The sequence below is a fragment of the Engystomops pustulosus genome, chromosome 3 (assembly GCF_040894005.1).
Source record: "Engystomops pustulosus chromosome 3, aEngPut4.maternal, whole genome shotgun sequence".
NCBI classification, from domain to species: Eukaryota; Metazoa; Chordata; class Amphibia; order Anura; family Leptodactylidae; genus Engystomops; species Engystomops pustulosus.
The window spans coordinates 16,049,580-16,071,731 of NC_092413.1; the positions used below are offsets into that span (position 1 = coordinate 16,049,580).

Consider the following 22,152-nt stretch of genomic DNA (forward strand, 5'->3'; position numbering starts at 1 on the left):
TGTGAGCTTTGCTACATCTTAGACATGTGCCTGCCTCCCCATTCCTCCGCATCACTTATCTCCTTGTAGCTTGTTACACTGCAAGCTTTCATACATCTCAGACATGTGCCTGCCTCTCCCTTCCCCAGATCACTTATCTCATTGTAGCTTGTTACACTGTGAGCTCTGCTATATCTCTCAGACTTGCCTGCCTCCCCTTCCCCTGGATCACTTATCTCCTTATAGCTTGTTACACTGTGAGCTCTGCTACATCTCAAACATGTGCCTGCCTCTCCCTTCCCCAAGATCACTTATCACCTTGTAGCTTGCTACACTGTGAGCTCCTCTACATCTCACATACATGTGCCTGCCTCCCCCTTCCCCCGGATCACTTATCACCTTGTAGCTTGCTACACTGTGAGCTTTGCTACATCTCAGACATGTGCCTGCCTCCTACTTCCCCCGGATCACTTATCTCCTTGTAGCTTGTTACACTGTGAGCTCTGCTATATCTCAGACATGTGCCTGCCTCCCCCTTCCCCCAGATCACTTATCTCCTTGTAGCTTGTTACACTGTGAGCTCTGCTGCATCTCAGACATGTGCCTGCCTCCCCCTTCCCCCGGATCACTTATCTCCTTGTAGCTTGTTACACTGTGAGCTTTGCTACATCTCAGACATGTGCCTGCCTCCCCCATCCCCCGGATCACTTCTGTAACCCGTCTTTAATGAAAATGAGGTCCCTGGTGACAGGTTCCCTTTAATCCAGGTTCTTATAACAATGCAACATTTTTAAAATCCAATTGTCTCAGAGACCAAAAAAAATTTGGCTGGGTTTACAATGATAAAATATACAGTTCCGACTTACATACAAATTCAATTTAAGAACAAACCTACATAACCTATCCTGTACGTAACCCGAGGAGATAGCAAAGGCTCATTGGCAGCATAAGATTGTTTGGATCCGTAGAGGTCATTTTATGGAGATAAAATGAATTAGTATGTAGATAGAGAAATAGACATAGATAGAAAGAACAAAAGATAGATACTATGATATTTATTGATATTTAATAGATAATATGAGATAGAGATATGAGATGCAGTACATAGATAGAGATAGATGACAGATGCAATAGATAGGAAAATTATATTAAAAAAATTGGAAAAATATGAAAATATGTATTCATTATATTATATGTCCATATATAATGGATAAATATTCTCTAGATAATTCCATAAGGGAGAAGAAAATAGTTTTCTTTGATAACCAACACTTTTTTTTGCATGTTGATATCACTGACGTTCTGTATACACTGCCCGGAGGTGAGTAGTGGGGTCCCATCGGTGATGGCTTTAGCCTGACGGTAATCGGAGTGTCCATAATCTACAATATAATATCCCCCCTCCCCCATGAATCGCCTGTGGATCCATCTCTAATATCAGCAGCGCTCATCTCACTCCCATATAAGACTGCGCTTGATTTTATGCAAATGAGGTAATCAAGCAAATGGTGAAGGGGTGGTGTCACTAGTAATAACCCAGGCAGCAACCATGAAGACAACACACAGCGGATAATATCTTCATAATGTCACCCACCGAAGAGGGAGGACATGGGAGAGGGAGGATGGAGCTCCGCAATGAGTTTTAATTTGCCATTGGTGATTGCTACAGAATTTTATGGACAAAATGTCCTGTAAATTGTTTGGGTGTCTTTGAAAATTAGAAGTATTAGATATATGAGAAATATTAGATGTATCTAAGTCATATTTGATAGATGAATGGGTAGATGATAGATAGATAGATATGAGATAGATAGATAGATAGATATGAGATAGATAGATATGAGATAGATAGATAGATATGAGATAGATAGATAGATAGATAGATAGATAGATAGATAGATAGATAGATAGATAGATAGATATGAGAGATAGATAGATAGATATGAGATAGATATGAGATAGATAGATAGATAGATATGAGATAGATAGATAGATAGATATGAGATAGATAGATAGATATGAGATAGATAGACATGAGATATATAGATAGATAGATAGATAGATAGATAGATAGATAGATAGATAGATAGATAGATAGATATGAGATAGATAGATAGATAGATAGATATGTGATAGATAGATAGATATGAGATAGATAGATAGATAGATAGATAGATAGATAGATAGATAGATAGATAGATAGATATGAGATAGGGAGATAGATAGATAGATAGAAATGAGATAGATAGATAGATATGAGATAGATAGATAGGTATGAGATAGATAGATAGATAGATAGATAGATAGATATGAGATAGATAGATAGATAAATAGATAGATATGAGATAGAAAGATAGATAGATAGATAGATATGAGATAGATAGATAGATAGATAGATATGAGATAGATAGATAGATAGATAGATAGATAGATAGATAGATAGATAGATAGATAGATATGGGATAGATAGATAGATAGATAGATATGAGATAGATAGATAGATAGATAGATATGAGATAGATATATATGAGATAGATAGATAGATATGAGATAGATAGATATGAGATAGATAGATAGATAGATAGATATGAGATAGATAGATAGATAGATAGATAGATATGAGATAGATAGATAGATAGATAGATAGGAGATAGATAGATAGATAGACAGGAGATAGATATGAGATAGATAGATATGAGATAGATAGATAGATAGATAGGAGATAGATAGGAGATAGATAGATAGATATGAGATAGATAGATATGAGATAGATAGATAGATAGATATGAGATAGATAGATAGATAGATAGATAGATAGATAGATATGAGATAGATAGATAGATAGATAGATAGATAGATAGGAGATAGATAGATATGAGATAGATAGATAGATAGATAGATAGATAGATATGAGATAGATAGATATGAGATAGATAGATATGAGATAGATATAGATAGATATGGATCTTCTGTAAGTTCTGTTCACACAAATCAAAGAACACTTTGCTGTTTATCAAAAAAAAAAAGAAAAATAATAGCCACAATTGTAATTTATCTGGAACTTGTTAACAAGGATTTGGAATGGCCAGATAAGTAATAATAGATAGAGGAGCCCTGGATATCAGTGTGACCCTCGCCCCACGTCTGTGCTCATCTGATAAGATACAGAAGCCTTTTGGAAGATTTATTAATCCTCTTGTATCACAAAAGTTTTATCTCTCAAAAGAAAAAAAAGCCAGAGTTATGATGTCTACGAGGAAGGGATCTTCACTACACGAGCAGTCACAACCACAGACTCCCAAAATAACGACAAAGAACCGCATAATAGCAGACGCAGTGCCCCCTAATAATAGGCGTGGTGCCCAATAATAACAGATGCCATGCCCCATAATAATAGACACAGTTCCCCATATTAATAGACACAGTGCCCCATAATAACAGGCACAGTGCCCCATAATAATAGACACAGTTCCCCATATTAATAGACACAGTGCCCCATAATAACAGGCACAGTGCCCCATAATAATGGACGCAGTGCCCCATAATAACAGATGCAGTGCCCCATATTAACAGACGCAGTGCCCCATATTAATAGACACGGTGCCCCATATTAATAGACACAGTGCCCCATAACAGGCACAGTGCCCCATATTAACAGGCACAGTGCCCCATAATAACAGATGCAGTGCCCCATATTAACAGATGCAGTGCCCCATAATAACAGACGCAGTGCCCTATAATAACAGACACAGTGCCTCATAATAATAGAGACAGTACCCCATAATAACAGGCACAGTGCCCCATAATAACAGACGCAGTGCCCCATAATAACAGACGCAGTGCCCCATAATAACAGACGCAGTGACCCATATTAACAGAGGCAGTCCCCATATTAATAGACACAGTGCCCCATATTAATAGACACAGTGCCCCATATTAATAGACACAGTGCCCCATAACAGGCACAGTGCCCCATATTAATAGACACAGTGCCCCATAATAACAGACGCAGTGCCCCCAATAGTTAATAGTGACCCCATAATAAATAAAGCTATAGTGCCCCCATAATAGTTACAGCCACAGTGGCACATTTATCTTAGTCTGGTGCAGAAGTTCCTGCTTTCAGAAGTTTGCACCTAATGTAACATTGATTTGTGTCTAAAAGGGCGCAAATAATTGTGCAAAAATATTCCAGTCCAGAAAATGTGTAGGACACCCGACTTACAGACGACCCCTAGTTACAGACGGACCCCTCTGCCCACTGTGACCTCTGGTGACCTCTCTGGATGTCACTATAGTCTCAGGCTGCAATGATCAGCTGTAAAGTGTAATGAAGCTTTATTGATAATCCTCGTTCCAATTACAGCAAAAAATTTTGAAACTCCAATTATCATTGGGCCAAGAAAAAAAAATTGTCTGGATCTACAATTATAAAGTATACAGTTTCCACTTACTTACAAATTCAAGTTAAGAACAAACCTATCTTGCATGTAACCCGGGGGCTGCCTGAACATCACTACTTACCCTCCGAACCTCCATCATCCTGGTCATTATCCGGGGATCGGGAGTAGAACACGTGGTGCTCGATGGGATGGAGAGTGCGAGGAGATATTGAACTAATCATAATTATGTACTGTAGATATTTGGGGTTTTTTACAGTTTACAAATATTTTTCCGCTATAATTTCCTAACATTTGTAGAGTTTATTTTTTTTCTGCACCTAAAGTGAGGTAGAAACTTGTGAAGGTGAGCGTTGCGCCTGTTCCGGGGGGCGCTGGATGGGGATTTTGTAGGTGCCTGTAATCTGCTCTGTACATGTTATTGTACTAATAAAATAATGATTGTTCATTTTCGCCCCATGCTCAGCGTAAAGCGCACACGTAATCCCTCACTAGCGGTAAATAATTGGACTGCCCCCACCGAGCAGATCCAGACACGGAACTCATCATTTCCTCTTTATTCCTGCCGAAGAATGTAGATTCTAATCCTCAGAGTCACAGATACTTGATCTGGGTTTTGTTTTTTAAGCTTTCCTTATGTCTCCATACACATTGGGGCACGTAAATCAGGTTTCATATGCCATGCAAGCCCTGAAATGTTCCCCCTTACCTCAAGTGGGCTAACAGCAGAGAAGGTCGTTGCGGGGCATTCCGGCTCCGAGTCTGTGCACAAGCTAGAACCCGGAACGTCATGCGGCGTTCCGGCTCCGAGTCAGTACCCAACTGACTGCCCAACTACTTGGACTGTATCCCAAAGTTTCCACAGGAGCAGCACAAAGTCCTATCATAGAAACTGCAGATGACTACATGGACTTGAATGTAGAAGAAAACATCTCAGTCTTAGGCTACATTCACACAGGAAGCCTAAGGAGCCGGAGAGCGGAGGAGGGAGCCGCTCACCCACCGCCCTTCTCCATAGTAATATATGGCAACGTATTCTGGACAAAGATAGGACATGTCCCGGCTACGGAGCAGTACGTCACCTTACTGCTCCCGTACGGCGCCGTGCCCCCGTTGCCGGCTATTCGAGACGTATATATGTCCCCCATACGTGTGTGTGTGTGTGTGAATGTTGCCTTAGTCACTTTGTTACATATTTGTATGGTCTCTTTATTACAAATGTATACATACAGAAGAAGATCAGCACACTGTCCACCCAGGAGGTGGTATAGTCTCTAGCTGCTCATGTGATGATGTGCTGCGGCATCATGGAATTGATAACACAAATAGGGAAAGATAAATCTAATGGAATACATCATCCATAACGACCAGATCTTGCTAAAATCTTTGGAGTAACTGATAAGTGACTCTGCAGCGCCACCACAGGGGGCCTAAAATTACACATAATAATGCACTAAGATCGTGCGCCCGATATCATGAATGTGTGAGGTCCGACAGAGTTCACCTTCTCTTTCGTGGTGCATGTTAGTGCTTGATCTTGCAAGACAATTTGAAAGTTAAATCCCGGACTCACTCCGAATCAGTCGGATCGCCCGATTTGTGCCACATGGAAGCACCACAGCTGCGCCACAATCCGATCGCGTGTGACACAATCCCAGCGCGGACACTTGTTAAATACCTGTCCAAGCTGTGCAAATCCCAAAACCGGTGCAAAGTCCGAGGAAAGTGCGATCTGCGACCCTTAGTAAATGAGCCCCATTGTCTATTTGAATAAGTGAATTGCGTAATGCAGGACAGGACCGGTCCTCGGGCTACTCTTCATAACCACTTGCCATGATGACCATAAAGCGCTTTTGTCTTGTGACTCGGAATCCCTAATAGACTATATCAAAAGGGTTTTCTATGCCGGTCAACCCCTTTAATGTTCAGAAACAAAATGTTCCCTTAAGTTTCATATTCTTGACACACGCGATGTAATATCTCGCCATCTAATCGTCATTAGGAGACACAGACATTACTTATCTCCAATACTGTACATTCCCCTTCCAGGCAGAGATGATAACAATTGTGAGGAGGGTAGCAAAGCTCCTGCTAATCCCAAGGGTCTCGGATGAGAAGCCTTGGAATACTTTGAAAGGTGAAGAGTTGATCCTGTATCATTTGGAAACTTTGTCATTATTTTTTTGACGTGACGTCTTAATTCTTTTGTCTTCCAGCACTGGCGCCCTTCACCACGCACCGGTTTCTACTGTCGGCATGTACGGTGGTCGGTTGTACGAACAGCTCCCAGGTCACTCTGACTACTGCCCAACTGTCTCCGGAATATGTTGCTCCGCCAGTTCTGAGGGTCTTGGATTCTACAAGGATTCACATCCAGTATGTACTTTTCTTTCTTTGTACTATTGCTTTGACTAGAGGTTTCCATGCACATTGGATAAATGGTCAAAACCGCCAAAATTCTTAGGTTCGGCCAACCATTAAACATTCATGAGGTGTCTTGATGTTCCACTAATGGTAGATGTTGGAGGTTAGTAACCTGCAATGTTTGGGTCCGTGCCGAACATTTCAGGGCCATGTCCCCGAATCGGAACTGCAGCCAGAAGATAAGATTCGGCACAGCTCCCCGACGTTAAGGCCATGATTGGTTCTGGCATTTAAAGGGCAACATCTCCTATCAGTGCCAGTACCAGTGAGCAGGCTCGGTATACGAACCTGAACCAAACCTTAACAGGTTATCCCTGTTGAAAGCAAAATAGATCAGGCTCTTTCAACATGTCCAAACCTTTTCTTCTTACCAAGAAGTTGCCACCTGGCCGAGTCTAATGACCCCCATACACAAAAGACAGCCATCGGTTTAGCGAGAAAGTAGAAAGTTGCAGACTCAACACTCAAGATCAGGATCAGGCAGTTGATTGCTAACTCATCCGATCCCTATCTTCCCCTTGGTCTGCCACTGTAGAGACAGGAAGCCCTATGAAGATTACATGGTTGGCCAAATGAATGAATCACCCCCCCAGTCGCTTATATTTAGGTGTAGGAGACTACTGTCTTGGAAATCTCATCAAGTGAATGAGGCTTTGGTCAGGCATGTGTAATGATACACCAGGGTATACAGGGAGGCACCTCCATTGTCCCTTTCCATTTTGGTCTTGGCGATTGGATTTGAAACTTTTGGGTATATGTGTTTGGTAGGTCATTAGAGCTAGTCAGACAATTCTGTCAGACCAGTGTATGGGGGGCCATCCTGACCTATCCCAGTTTTATGATACAATTATTGTAAATTAAAAAATGAACTTTGCAATTTCTCAGGTGGAATGAGCCGGACATTGTCAATGGAATACTTGAGCGTTATATGTTACATTTATCAGAGAACATGGGCAATGTAAGTCGCTGGAGCGCCATCTATAACAGTACCGAGCTCTTCCTAGATTACACCCTCCAAGGATTAACACCAGGAACCACATACTTCATAAAACTGAGTGTAAGTATTGAGATAAGAGTATAAAATAGCCTGCTCCAGATGTATTTAGTGTCCTGGCGTTTAGACATTGTCATATTTACCTAGATCTTGATGGGCAACCCAATGGAGTAGTCAAGAAAGAAGAAAAGAGTACATATATCTGCCCAATCAGATTGCCTCAGTAGACTGTAGCCATTATAAAATTGGGGTTTCCATGTAAGAAACCGTAGGGTGTTTCTGGGCCAAAGACAACCAACCCACAGATAAAGACCATCCTATCCCACGGAAGAACCTAAGGGACAGCGAGTGACATGGTGGGTCAGATCACCATGACTAACTAGGACAGTTCAAGTCTCTGTTTTGATATTTATTTTGTTGCAAGCTAAATTTTGGTGTTGGGTGGCATTGGTTTGAGTTCCACATATTTAACCGAAAGGGAGACTCAACATTGGTAGCCCTGAATAAGAGCGTCTTCTGATTCTCGAAACACGTTGGAGATTCTTCTGTGTCTGCCATACTGTGGAACTGACTTGCACCCTATGAAAATAACTTATTAAAAGTTTGAATTCTATCAGAAGATGGTGATCCAGTGCAAATATGAAGTGATCCAGTACAAGTTGGATTATCACTGGTGTTACTGTTCTGAGCCTCACAATGTACTCACAATTCTACTGTATTGGTGTCCTCAGGATGCCAACACGATTCCAAGCTGGACGCATCATGTTTAGCTTAAATTTGTGTGTCAGGATCGGAGGTTGTGGATCCTCTTGACCACCGCAGACAATGACACAAGCCACTGCCTGGGACCGGAGTCTAAATGGCACCAAGTCTTCACCAGAGCCCACTGCAAAGCAGGATGGTCTTGCTGCGGTGTGGTACCACCAGGTCATTCCACAGGCGTGACTTGTCCGCGGTGGCAGCCAAGGTTGAGGTACAGGAACGGCAGGCAATCTCATAGTCGGGGCCAGGCAGGAGGTCAGGACAGGCAGCACGGTATCAGAGTCAGGGATATAGCTATAGGTCAAGACTGGCCGTGGAGGAGCGTAGTCAGGAATGGAATCGGGGTCACAATAATTGTGTTTTTCCAATACATTTTTCCATTGGTTTTTCCAATAAATTATTGGGTCTTGGTTGTCGTTTGGGCACTCGGTCTCTAAAAGATTCCCCATCCCTGCCCTAGACCATTAGAGACTGTACTGTTCCCAAAAGACTCCAAAATGTAACTTCGATACAAGGGTTTGGTATGACCCTCTCCTGCCCTGTGCGTGAGCTCTACAGCCAGTCCCCTCACAAAAACTCAAGTTTTTCCATTAGCAAAGGTCATAATAAAATATTGACCACCTTAAATAACCAAAAATGTGTCCACCCCCCCCAGTGTTACATGCCATACCATATCCTCAAATAATATAAAAAACAGTCCTGCACCAGATCGTTCCAAAACATTCTCATTCTTTCATTCCGTTATTTCTATTTTTGACATTTTTTCTTGATTATTTTCAGCATTTTTTAATCTATTTTTTTAATATCATGCGCCCAAGTTTACCTATTTTCTTCAGACTTTTTTTTTTTTTTAACTTAACTTAGAATTCTATATATGGATATTTGTTTTGATGAATACCCTATGAAATATTCCGCCCTTGATTATGAATAAATTTACATTGATGTGGATAGCATGCATACATTTCGCCTGCTGATCCGTATGCACTCGGATTTTCTAAATATATTCTTCCATTATTACTTCCACATTAAATTGTAAAATTTAAAAATAAAAAAAAAAATATTTAAAAAAAAAAAACAAAAAAAAAACCTGTTGCCGGCAATTAAATATTAGGCGAAAAAAAAAAAATTATTCAATACAGTGCACAAGATAATCTGCATATCCTTTGTGCCTAATCTGGAGATTGCAAAGGTAACATTTAATATGAATCAATCTCCGCGTTTTACCTTATGTCTGTGTCTAAAAATATATTGGACGGCTCCCGGTAACGTTCGTTCATTTATATGCAGTGCGGTCATTTAAAGATCACAGCAAAGATCTCCAGTAGGCAACTTCCAAAGGAGGATGTATAGGAATGTGCCCCATAGGTTGTTGGGGTGATATATCTTACAAAAAGTACTCGAAATGCTATAAATATGTAAAAAAAAAAAATAGAGAAAAAAAATTTTTTTTTTTAAATCCCCCCCCCCCAATCAATATATTCCAGCTTGCGACACACGGTTTATAGGAAATATGTAGATGAGGCAATAGAACATAATTAGGGGCAGCACGGTGGCTGAGTGAGTAGCACTTCTGCCTTGCAGCGCTGGGGTCCTTGGTCAGTGGTTAGCACTACAACCTTGCAGCTCTGGGGTCCTTGGTCAGTGGTTAGCACTACAGCCTTGCAGCGCTGGGGTCCTGGGATCGAATCCCACCCAGGTCAACATCTGCAAAGAGTGTGTATGTTCTCTCCGTGTTTGTGTGGGTTTCCTCGCACACTCCAAAACATACTGGTAGGTTGTTTAGATTGTGAGCCCCATTGGGGACAGGGACCAATCTGACATGCTTTGTGCAGCGCTGCAGAATCTGTAGGCGCTATATAAATGAAGAATTATTATTATTAACGTCCTATCTGCAGGCAGCATGTTATAGAGAAGGATGTCTGTGCAGATTGTACATAGTGTCCTATCTGCAGGCAGCATGTTATAGAGCAGGAGGAGCTGAGCAGATTGTACCTAGTGTCCTATCTGCAGGCAGCATGTTATAGAGCAGGAGGAGCTGAGCAGATTGTACCTAGTGTCCTATCTGCAGGCAGCATGTTATAGAGCAGGAGGAGCTGAGCAGATTGTACATAGTGTCCTACCTGCAGGCAGCATGTTATAGAGCAGGAGGAGCTGAGCAGATTGTACATAGTGTCCTATCTGCAGGCAGCATGTTATAGAGCAGGAGGAGCTGAGTAGATTGTACATAGTGTCCTACCTGCAGGCAGCATGTTATAGAGCAGGAGGAGCTGAGCAGATTGTACATAGTGTCCTATCTGCAGGCAGCATCTTATAGAGCAGGAGGAGCTGAGTAGATTGTACATAGTGTCCTATCTGCAGGCAGCATGCTATAGAGCAGGAGGAGCTGAGTAGATTGTACATAGTGTCCTATCTGCAGGCAGAATGTTATAGAACAGGAGGAGCTGAGCAGATTGTACATAATGGGGGTCATTTACTAAGGGCCCGATTCGCGTTTTCCCGACGTGTTACCCGAATATTTCCGATCTGCGCCGATTTTCCCTGAATTGCCCCGGGATTTTGGCGCAGGCGATCGGATTGTGGCGCATCGGCACTGGCATGCACGCGACGGAAATCGGGGGGCGTGGCCGAACGAAAACCCGACGGATTCGGAAAAACCGCTGCATTTAAAAAAAAAATCTGTTGCGGAGCTTGCACTTACCTTCACTCGGCCCGGCTCGGTGAATTCCAGTGCGTTCCGATGCTTTTCAGCGCAGCAGCGCCACCTGGTGGACGGCGGAGGAACTACCTTAATAAATCCCGGCCGGACCCGAATCCAGCGCAGAGAACGCGCTGCTGGATCGCGAATGGACCGGGTAAGTAAATCTGCCCCAATGTCCTATCTGCAGGCAGCATGTTATAGAGCAGGAAGAGCAGAGCAGATTGTACATAATGGGGCAGATTTACTTACCCGGTCCATTCGCGATCCAGCGGCGCGTTCTCTGTGGAGGATTCGCGTCTTCCGGCGATTCACTAAGGCAGTTCCCCCGATGTCCACCAGGTGGCGCTGCTGCGCTGAAGTTCGTCGGAATGCACTGAAGTTCACCAAGCCGGGCCGGGTGCAGGTTAGCGGGTGTGCAGGTTAGCGCAGGTTAAATGCGCTAAGGTAGTTCCTCCGCCGTCCACCAGGTGGCGCTGCTGCGCTGAAGTTCCCCGGAGGCGCGCTGAAGTTCACCAAGCCTGGCCGGGTGCAGGTTAGCGCGTGTGCAGGTTAGCGCAGGTTAAATTCACTAAGGTAGTTCCTCCGCCGTCCACCAGGTGGCGCTGCTGCGCTGAAGTTCCCCGGAGGCGCGCTGGAATGCCCTGAAATTCACCGGCCTATACCTGGTGAAGGTAAGTGTAATTTTCGCGACACATTTTTTGTCTTAAATGCGGTGGTTTTTCCGAATCCGTCGGGTTTTCGTTCGCCACACCCCCCCGATTTTCGTTGCGTGCATGCCAGCGCCGATGCGCCACAATCCGATCGCGTACACCAACATTCCGGGGCAATTCAGGTACAATCGACGCAAAACGGAAATATTCGGGTAACACGTCGGGAAAACACAAATCGGGCCCTTAGTAAATGACCCCCATAATATTTTGGAGTACACTGACAATAATTCCTGGGAATCTTGCATGGAATGTTATAATAACCATGTGATCTGTATTTCCAGGCTTGCTCCGGAGGAGGATGTACAGAGAGTGACGTCTCTGAGGCTTCCACAGAGGAGAGTGTACCGGAAGGGATTGGACCTCTAAGTATCCGCTCACATTCTCCGAGATCCTTTTATGTTTCTTGGTCAAAACCTCAACATCCAAATGGTAAATTAAACTGAAAGAGACACAATGTGGAAAGTATTGCCGTTTATTTGCTCAGTTTCTGCAAACATTTTGCCTTTTACTTTTAATGTCAGAACGAGCAGTGAGTCGGGATATCTTCCAGTAATGGAGGCTATGGAGAAATATGCAGCTCCCAGGGCTTCAGTCTTCTCCTCTTACTCCATCCTCGCTACATTCAGAGAAGACATCAGTGGAGAGTAATCACTCTGCTATACATGCTGTATTATAGAAGTGTGCACAATACAGAGAGCTGAGCTGCTGTATCTAAACAGCCATTATATAGGGATGATCTTACATAGAGCTGAGCTGCTGTATCTAAGCTGCCATTATATAAGCATCCACCTTACATAGAGCTGATTTGCTGTATCTAAGCTTCTATTATATACACACCCACCTTACATAGAGCTGAGCTGCTGTATCTAAGCTGTCATTATACAGGTATTCACCTTACATTGAGCTGATTTGCTGTGTCTAAGCTTCTATTATATAGACATCCGCCTTTCATAGAGCTGAGCTGCTGTATCTAAGCTGATATTATAAGGGGATCCACCTTACATAGAGCTGAGCTGCTGTATCTAAGCATCTATTATATAGACATCTGCCTCTCATAGAGCTGAGCTGCTGTATCTAAGCTGATAGTATAAGGGGATCCACCTTACATAGAGCTAAGCTGCTGTATCTAAGCTTCTGTTATATAGACATCTGCCTTTCCTAGAGCTGAGCTGCTGTATCTAAGCTTCTATTATATACACACCCACCTTACATAGAGCTGATTTGCTGTATCTAAGCTTCTATTATATAGACATCTGCCTTTCATAGAGCTGAGCTGCTGTATCTAAGCTTCTATTATATAGACATCCACCTTTCATAGAGCTGAGCTACTGTATCTAAGCTTCCATTATATATGCATCCACCTCACATAGAGCTGAGCTGCTGTATCTAAGCTTCTGTTATATAGACATCTGCATTTCATAGAGCTGAGCTGCTGTATCTAAGCTTCTGTTATATAGACATCTGCCTTTCATAGAGCTGAGCTGCTGTATCTAAGCTGTCATTATATATGCATCCACCTCACATAGAGCTGTGCTGCTGTATCTAAGCTTCTGTTATGTAGACATCTGCCTTTCATAGAGCTGAGCTGCTGTATCTAAGCTTCAATTATATAGACATCCGCCTCTCATAGAGCTGAGCTGCTGTATCTAAGCTGCTATTATAAAGGGATCCACCTTACATAGAGCTGAGCTGCTGTATCTAAGCTTCTGTTATGTAGGCATCTGCATTTCATAGAGCTGAGCTGCTGTATCTAAGCTGCCGTGCTATAGGCATCCACCTTACATAGAGCTGACTTGGTTTATCTATATTCTTTTTTTTAAAAAAAACACATATAGATTTTTTTTATTTTTAGGATAAAATACTCCTCTGTTACGACTAATCCTCTAACGGATCACATGAAACGGCGAAAGGTTCTGTAGTGTAGGGGCCCCAAACTAAAAATGTTGCTACCAGGGGCCCGGAGAGGTTTTTCCCCTGTCTAGGAAGCCATTTTTGAATGAAATAAAAAATCTTTTGAGAAGGTTTTTACAGTTTTTATTAAATTCGGAATTAGCGAATTTGAAACTTACTTTTGACCTATTTGCATTATTTTTGCACTTTTTGCACTTTCCGTTCCTGTATATTTCCCCTCCTTAGCAAATTCTTAGTAGCCGTCTACAAAAACATCTGATTTATTCCATTTACTGAAATGAGATGTCGTGAGTTTCGCAGTAAATCTTTCCATATGTAGCAATAAGCAGCGAGCAGAAGAACGCCCCCCGTGTTCTTAGAAGACGCCATCTCCCAGGACCCGAGTCTGACAAAATCCATTTGCAAGAAGCTTAACATTTATCTTAAATAATGTAGTAGTGACAAGCGCCCGTCACCACAGCTCCAGACTAAAAACATACAAGTATATAAAAAAAAACCCAGATTTTAAATTTTTAAGTCAATTTTATTATAATTGCAAATAAGGTTACTGTTATATCATTACATGTTATAATGTATATTACGTGATAGGATACAGGCAGTCCCCCGGGTTACGTACAAGATGGGTTCCGTAGGTTTGTTCTTAAGTCGAATTTGTATGTAAGTCGAAACTGTATATTTTATCATTGTAGATCCAGACAAAAAAAATTTTACCTAGTGACAATTGGATTTTCAAAATTTTTTGCTGTAATGGGACCAAGTATTATCAATAAAGCTTCATTACAGACACCTTACAGCTGATCATTACAGTCTGGGACCATAGTAACATCCAGAGAGGTCACCAGAGGTCACAGAGGGGTCCGTCTGTAAGTCGGGTGTCCTTAAGTAGGGGTCCGCCTGTACTTCCATGTACAGTAGACTTGAGTAACACATTAATAAAGGACCAAAAGACTCGACTCAAAGTATGGAGGCCTCATGCATTATCTTGTGCATTACATCGCCAGCAATCGTGAGATTCGCATGATTTTTTCCCCACATCCTCATTCAAAAACTGGAAAATTTTAATTACATTTTGGATTTTTTTAATGTACATTTTTATTCTTTTTTTTTCCTTTTTTTTTAAATTAAAAAATTAAATTTTAAAGTAAATTAAACATTAAAATATCAAATTATTCAAATTAAATGGAAGGATCCGATTTTTTCAGAAATTTTTGTGACAGAATGAGGCGAATGGGGAAGTCCATTCAAAAGTAAAAAATTCAAATTATCGCAACTGACTTTAAATCGCAGTTTTTTTTTTTGGGGGGGGGGGGGTTTGCAAATTTTTGAATAACATCAAGTAAAAGTCTCATCCATTAAATTAGATTTTTCATGTATTTTATATTTTTTAATTCGGAGCTTTGTCTTTCTCATGTGATAAAAAGACAATGAAAGATGTAAAACTATATTAATAAGTGCATTAATACCAATATAAAGTGAGTATAATGTATATATATATATATAGATAGATAGATAGATAAAATATATAATATATAGAAATAAATATATAATAAATTAATAAATATATTTTTAAATATATATTATATTTATTATTATTATTATTATTAAAATATATTTGAAATATTTATTAAAATTCATATATAATAAATTTACAAGGATTGACAAAAATGTAATTCTGAATATTCTTAAAAGTTTAAACAAATAGAATAAATTGTATAATTTTAAATAAATACATTTAAAAATATGGAAAAATTTTTCCAAATTTTTCTATTATCTATATTTTCTTCCACTTTTTTTGTGTGTTAATGGTTATTTTATGCCGTTTCATAGAGGTGACGTGATGAATTGATACTCAACAATAAAATTTATTCCAGGGGGATTGTTCCCCCGTCTGCAATATTTTCGAAAAAATCCTATGTGTTTTTCAGGGACAGTTTAGGAAGTCGGTCTCATTGTTTTACCTAATGTAATTTTGAGAGTGAAAGGCAGATTGATATTTTTCTTAGTTTTAGCATATGAGGCTTGGAAATGGTCGCTATATATCTTGCATGTCCTTGTCTTAATTCCTATGTGCGCACGCATACAAAGTAGGCGCTGAAATAAAATTCTCTTCAAGTTTCCCAAATATATAGTAAGGTTGCTGTGACTGATATAACCCGCGTGCCCTTGAAACGCACTGAAGTACGGACATGCATTTTGCTGGAAGAGAAATTATCTGCGTGCGGATTACTGTTTTATTCAATGGCTAAAAAGGGTTTGTGTTTTTGATCAAAGTTAACGAGAGCCCCGGATCATTGCTCTGCGGAAATATGCAGCTCAGGATAATAATGGGGTCCTAGCCTATGCATTCACAATCAGGAGGGAAACAAGTGGAATTTAGTAAATATACTACATCACTGTTACTCCAATCACATGGAGGCGCCGCTAATCAGGGCCGTACTTGTCAGGAGAGGCGCCGAGGCACAAGCTCAGAAAACAGCGGAGAAACGGATCATTTGATTTAATTAGTTTACTTTATAATATTGTTCTTTTTTTATTTTAAAACATTTTAATATATTTCTATTTTTTGATGTATAAATCATTATGGATTTTAACTAAATTACCAATGAAACGAGACTTACAACTTATTCCCTGGGCTTCCAACATTCTCTGATCCTGCCTACTTGCCCACACCACAGGCAACTACTGAACGACCGTCCCTGTGCGCATACAGAACAATTAACTTATAAACAAAGAGACAGACAGGCTAATCGGATCAAAACCAAGATGGCAGAGATGTACAAAATTGTGAGGCAAATAGCATAGTCAGAAAAAAGAGTAAAAATAGAGATTGTAGATCTACTAGCACTAGAAGACTAGTCTAACCAGCAATGGAGGAGCCGCTAATCAGGACCGTACTTGTCAGGAGAGGCACCGGGGCACAAGCTCAGAAAGCAGCGGAGAAATGGATCATTTGATTTAATTACTTTACTTTATAATATTGTTCTTTTTTTATTTTAAAACATTTGTAATATATTTCTATTTTTTGATGTATAAATCATTATGGATTTTAACTAAATTACCAATAAAACTAGACTTACAACTTATTCCCTGGGCTTCCAACATCCTCGGACCCTGCCTACTTGCCCGCACCACAGGCAACTACTGAACGACCATCCCTGTGCGCACACAGAACAGTTAACAAATAAACAAAGGGACAGATAGGCTAACCGGATCAAAACCAAGATGGCAGAGATGTACAAAATTGTGAGGCAGATAGCATAGTCAGAAAATACAGTAAAAATAGAGATTGTAGATCTACTAGCACTAGAAGACTAGTTTAACCAGTAATGGAGGCGCCGCTAGTCAGGGCCGTACTTGTCAGGAGAGGCACCGAGGCACAAGCTCAGAAAGCAGCGCAGAAACGGATCATTTGATTTAATTGTTTTACTTTATAATATTGTTCTTTTTTATTTTAAAACGTGTAATATATTTCTATTTTTTGATGTATAAATCATTATGGATTTTAACTAAATTACCAATGAAACTAGACTTACAACTTATTCCCTGGGCTTCCAACATCCTCTGACCCTGCCTACTTGCCCGCACCACAGGCAACTACTGAACGACCATCCCTGTGCACACAGTTAACAAGTAAACAGGCTAATCGGATCAAAACCAAGATGGCAGAGATGTACAAAATTGTGAGGCAAATAGCATAGTCAGAAAAAAGAGTAAAAATAGAGATTGTACATCTACTGGCACTAGAAGACTAGTCTAACCAGCAATGAATGGAGTGAGTATAAATAAAGTTTCTGGATGCCATCCTAGCAGCTGATTGGTCCCACCATCCATCGCTTCAATTGCACCTGAGGCTAGTGATACTAGTCATGAGAAGTTCTACGGAGCTGCTCTTGAAGCAGTTCTGATACATGATTGCAACAATGGGAATAACAATCTGATCGGTAGGGGGACTGAATTCTAAGAACAGAACACCCACAGTGCATGTGAATGGGGCTCCTGTTCTCATTAATTGAATGAAGCAGCAAGTTGAGCATGGGTCCTACTGCGCTATTTATTTTACTGTAGTGACAAAAATCGATGAAAACATTGCTCACATACTGTATACCTGGCAATCCGATTCACTGTCTCCAAGTCTCAGTGCCGATGACATCTCGAGACATTTTCTGACACCTCCATAGTATTGGATGGAACGGCAGGACACATGGTCAACCAGGAAACCCGTTCTCTTTAGTAGAGGGTCCCAGAGGGCTGTGAGTAGTAAGGGTCCCATCAGTTAGATCCCCAATGATCAGATTGGGCAGATGGAATGCAACACCTTTAAGCTTTAATACAAGTTATCAGCTTGAAAAGGTATTTTTCGAGAATGTTGGAAAACCCCATGGGCGCCTTGGCAGGGGTGAGAAAGAAAACAATAAAAGTAAAGTTTACTTGCCCTTCTCTGGTGTCTGCTTGTAACATGGGCAAATGTGGGTTTTCAGTCACTCAACGCTTGGCCGAAGTGTTGGCATTCACGGAACCACTGAATGGTCAAAGTGGACTGCCGAGATGTCACTTGTTTCAGGTCACCAGGTCGTTCTCTTTGTGGACGCGGCTGGATGGGCTGGAAGTGGTCAAAGGAACGAGAACAGTGATGTTTAAACGTGACATCACTCATCCTGTTCTTGTGATCACTTGTGAGGCCATTGATGACAGAAACAGTCATGTCTATCCTACTGACCCAGCCATGAGACAAGACCATGGACTGTGATGTGGGAACCAGGAACTAGAAAAGCTGAAGAACCCTCACATGGTTATAACTCATTTCCCAGACACTTGGTGTTTCTTCTAAGTCCTAGGGTTTGCCCTCAAGGGCCAATGGGTCCATAATTAGGTAATTCCATGAAGCCCTACATATCCAGGATGGTGGTTTACTTTACACCTTCCGTTTTTTGGTTTACCATCCATAACCATGTCCATCTTTTTGTGGAGGGGTCTCTCTATAAAACAATTCATACACAGGGGTGTAACTTGAGGGGGTGCAGAGGGTGCGGTCGCAACCGTCCCCAAGAGGCTTTGGGGGCCCATAAGGTCTCACTTTCCCATATGAGAAGATTAGTACTATAAACCATACATTATAGTCGGGGCCCTGGCACAGACTTTGTACTGGGGCCCATCAGCTTCTAGTTACGCCACTGTTCATACAGTAATATGGGAAGTGTATTATAAAGTAAAAAACTGCAAGGAATTAGACGGCAAAGCAGGTTGTCTTTAATGATTGGAAGTAAAATGAATGGAATCCGACCTCCTTCTTATTATTTACTGATATTTTAGGTTTCTTTTCACTCCTGTTATTTTTCTAGGTGTTATCACATCGTATGGGCTGTACATGGATGGAATCTTAATGCAGAACTCTTCACGTCAAAGTTATTTCGTGGATGGCCTGTCTCCCTGGAGTAAGCATTCCTTCAGGCTCCAGGCTTGTACTGCAAAAGGCTGTGCCTTAGGTGAAAAGGTAAGACATTTGCTGGTTAACCCCTTCTTGGGAGTCTTAAAAGCTCTCAGATTGTAGAAATATTTGTTAAATTACACTGGTAGGCACCAATGATCAGAAAACCTGGACTAATCTTTGCAGTTGGATTGGGGTTTCGTTGGGTCCATCAAAGGACAACATTCCAAAGACATACCCTCTACTATGTATAGGACATGTAGACATTCCCTTTAATTAAAATTCAAATCTCATTGGGGCAGATTTACTTACCCGGTCCTGTCGCGATCCCGCGGTGCATTGTCCGACAAGAATTTGGGTCCGGTGCGATTCACTAAGATCGTGCGCCCGAGTTCCTGCATCCGTCGCTTCCCCGCCGAGGTCCGCCTGAGTTCACCTTCTTCTTCCCGGTGCCTGTAAGTGCTGATCTTGTGACACAATTTTAAATGTTAAATCCCGCGTGTTGTCCGAATCCGTTGGGTTGTCCGACAGCCACGCCCCCCGATTTCAGTTGCGTGCAAGCCGGCGCCGATGCGCCACAATCCGATTGCGTGCGCCAAAATACCGGGGCAATTAGGCGCAAAACGGAAAGCGTTGGGTAACCCGACGAAGATGCGTCCGACGTACCCTTAGTAAATGAGCCCCAGAGTGTCCCTTTGATGTAAGGATACATTGGGAGGATTCCTGACATACACTGTTTAAGGGGAGTGTCGGATGAGGACAGAACATGGGCAGCAGTCAGTGATTGGCTGTTGCCGATGTTCAGGGTGTTTCCCTAGTGATGTCACTCCTTATATAGACAGTGACATCACTGGGGACCTCCTTAAGTAGGAGGATGCAGTACTTCTACATCTATCCCCCATAGACTTCAGTGGCCTCCGATGACCCTAGTGACCACCAGTGATTGGATCCAAAGTTAGGAGTTGGGGGCTCATAATTTTATCAAATTCCAATGGCTCACAGTGAGCAAATTGCTTTCATAATTAATTGGTGATGCCATGGGTTTTGTATGGTGGTATATAGAGGTATGGTGCTTCTTGGTCAACGACCAAGAAATCCAGTATTGTGTAGAAGTCCTCAGACCTCATAAGCTTCCCAGAAATACCTCTTCTGTCTCCCAATGATACATTGCTTTAGAAAAAATTCTAATTTTATCTTTTGACTTCTCACTTCCACACACTGGGGGACATTTATCAGGGTGTAGAAGCCCCCGAAATAATCACAAATGCCTTGCGATTAATATCACCTTTACACCAATGGTGTGTGGAGGGGTGTAAACTGGGACTTGGCTGGTGTGAGAGGGGACCAGCACAGTGTACTCTTAGGGGGTAATGAAAGAATAGAAGAATAGAAAGAATAGAAAACAGGGTTGTTTTCTGCAACAGCGCCATATCTGTCTACAGGATGTATGGGGTATTGCAGCTCATCCACATTCACAAGTAATTGAGCTGCAATACCAGAAGCAACCCATAGACTGGTGTGGCGCTGTTTCTTGATAAAGCAACTATTTCTAATTCTGTACAATCCCTTGAAGTGATAGGAAACGGTTACTGCCATGTCCCCTGGTCATGCGCCGCACGAAAAACACATAGAACTGTCTAAATCCTAATTGTGTCTACTTAAAGGGTTCCGTTTTACTGCTTGAATCGGTTCCAACTTTCCTGGCGGCCTCCGTGGTAGAACAGAAATGCACAGTTTATTACCATCAAACATTTTATGGCTTCAACTACTTTGATGAATATTTACTCTTAAAAGCTTGTCTGGCCCGGCGCCAGGACCGTGTCTTCATTTTTAACTTCAAGTATGTTAAAAGTTTTTTTTCAATTTTTCTTTTTTTTTTTTTTTTTTTTTAGAAAAAGTAGATATAAAAAAATGGAAATGAGATAAATGTCGGAGAAATCTAAGCTAAAGGAAAAAATCGCTCTGCAAACTAATACAGAGGGAACGATTAACGGGAAACTCGGTCATTGATTAACATTGACACAAGTCATCAGCAAAACTTATTTTAAGACCCCTGACCCCCTCTTTGAGAGGACCAGACAATTCCACTATTAAGTAAGACCACTCACACATATTTTGGGAGGTCACTGTGTATCATACATGGTATGGCTGATGGGTTTGGTATTGTAACAATCAGCAGATAGAAGGAGATTCCAAAAATTCTCTTCAATTTATTTTAATTTATCACAACACAAATTCCAAAAAATTTTGCCACTTCTTATCAGAGCCCCCAAAGGCCTGTTTTCCCCTATTACTATGGGGGATCACATGTAGAATTAGGAGTTTATGGGGGCCCGTATAATGAATAGATTCCATTCCAAAGGGCGGAGCAAGGAGTCCATTGCTCCCTGCTCTTCCACAATTTCAAGTGTATGGGCAACCAGAGGATGTCGATACAAAATGTTGGGAAGATATGGAAATGCATACCACTTCTCTTTAGTTCACAGACAGTTTTTTTTTTTACCAACTAGGCTACAATACTCCCAATGGGGCCCCAAGTAGTTGCATTGATTGAATTATGGGTAAATCTGTCCCTGAATGAACAGGGTATCATAAAATGGAAAACACTGGGTTACATTTTAGTATTTATCCCGGCATTAGCCCAAGCCGAATATTCAGTGTAACCCTATGTACAAACACATTCAAACCGAAGAAAACACACGTACATAAACATATACAAATAGCTATACACACACAAAAAAATGTAAAAACGCTCAATGCACCCATACATACATCTTATACAATATATATATATTAATATATCCCCCTCCCTCTTCTGTGTATTCTGACAGAGCTGCTAAATGCATCAA

The 22,152-nt window shown here is 41.3% G+C and overlaps 1 protein-coding gene across 5 annotated transcripts in view; it reads left to right on the plus strand.

Annotated features, from left to right (window-relative positions):
• Positions 1-22,152, plus strand: part of USH2A (usherin) — a 493,686-nt gene that overhangs the window by 260,355 nt on the left and 211,179 nt on the right. For 4 of the 5 annotated variants that reach the window (XM_072140122.1, XM_072140124.1, XM_072140123.1 and 1 more), the window contains exons 33-36: positions 6,596-6,755; positions 7,689-7,860; positions 12,249-12,396; positions 19,218-19,369. In XM_072140122.1, coding sequence (XP_071996223.1) covers positions 6,596-6,755; positions 7,689-7,860; positions 12,249-12,396; positions 19,218-19,369 — 632 coding nt within the window. Of the gene's footprint in view, positions 1-6,595; positions 6,756-7,688; positions 7,861-12,248; positions 12,397-19,217; positions 19,370-22,152 lie in introns of those variants that run through there. The other variant, XR_011854013.1, reaches the window with a different exon arrangement.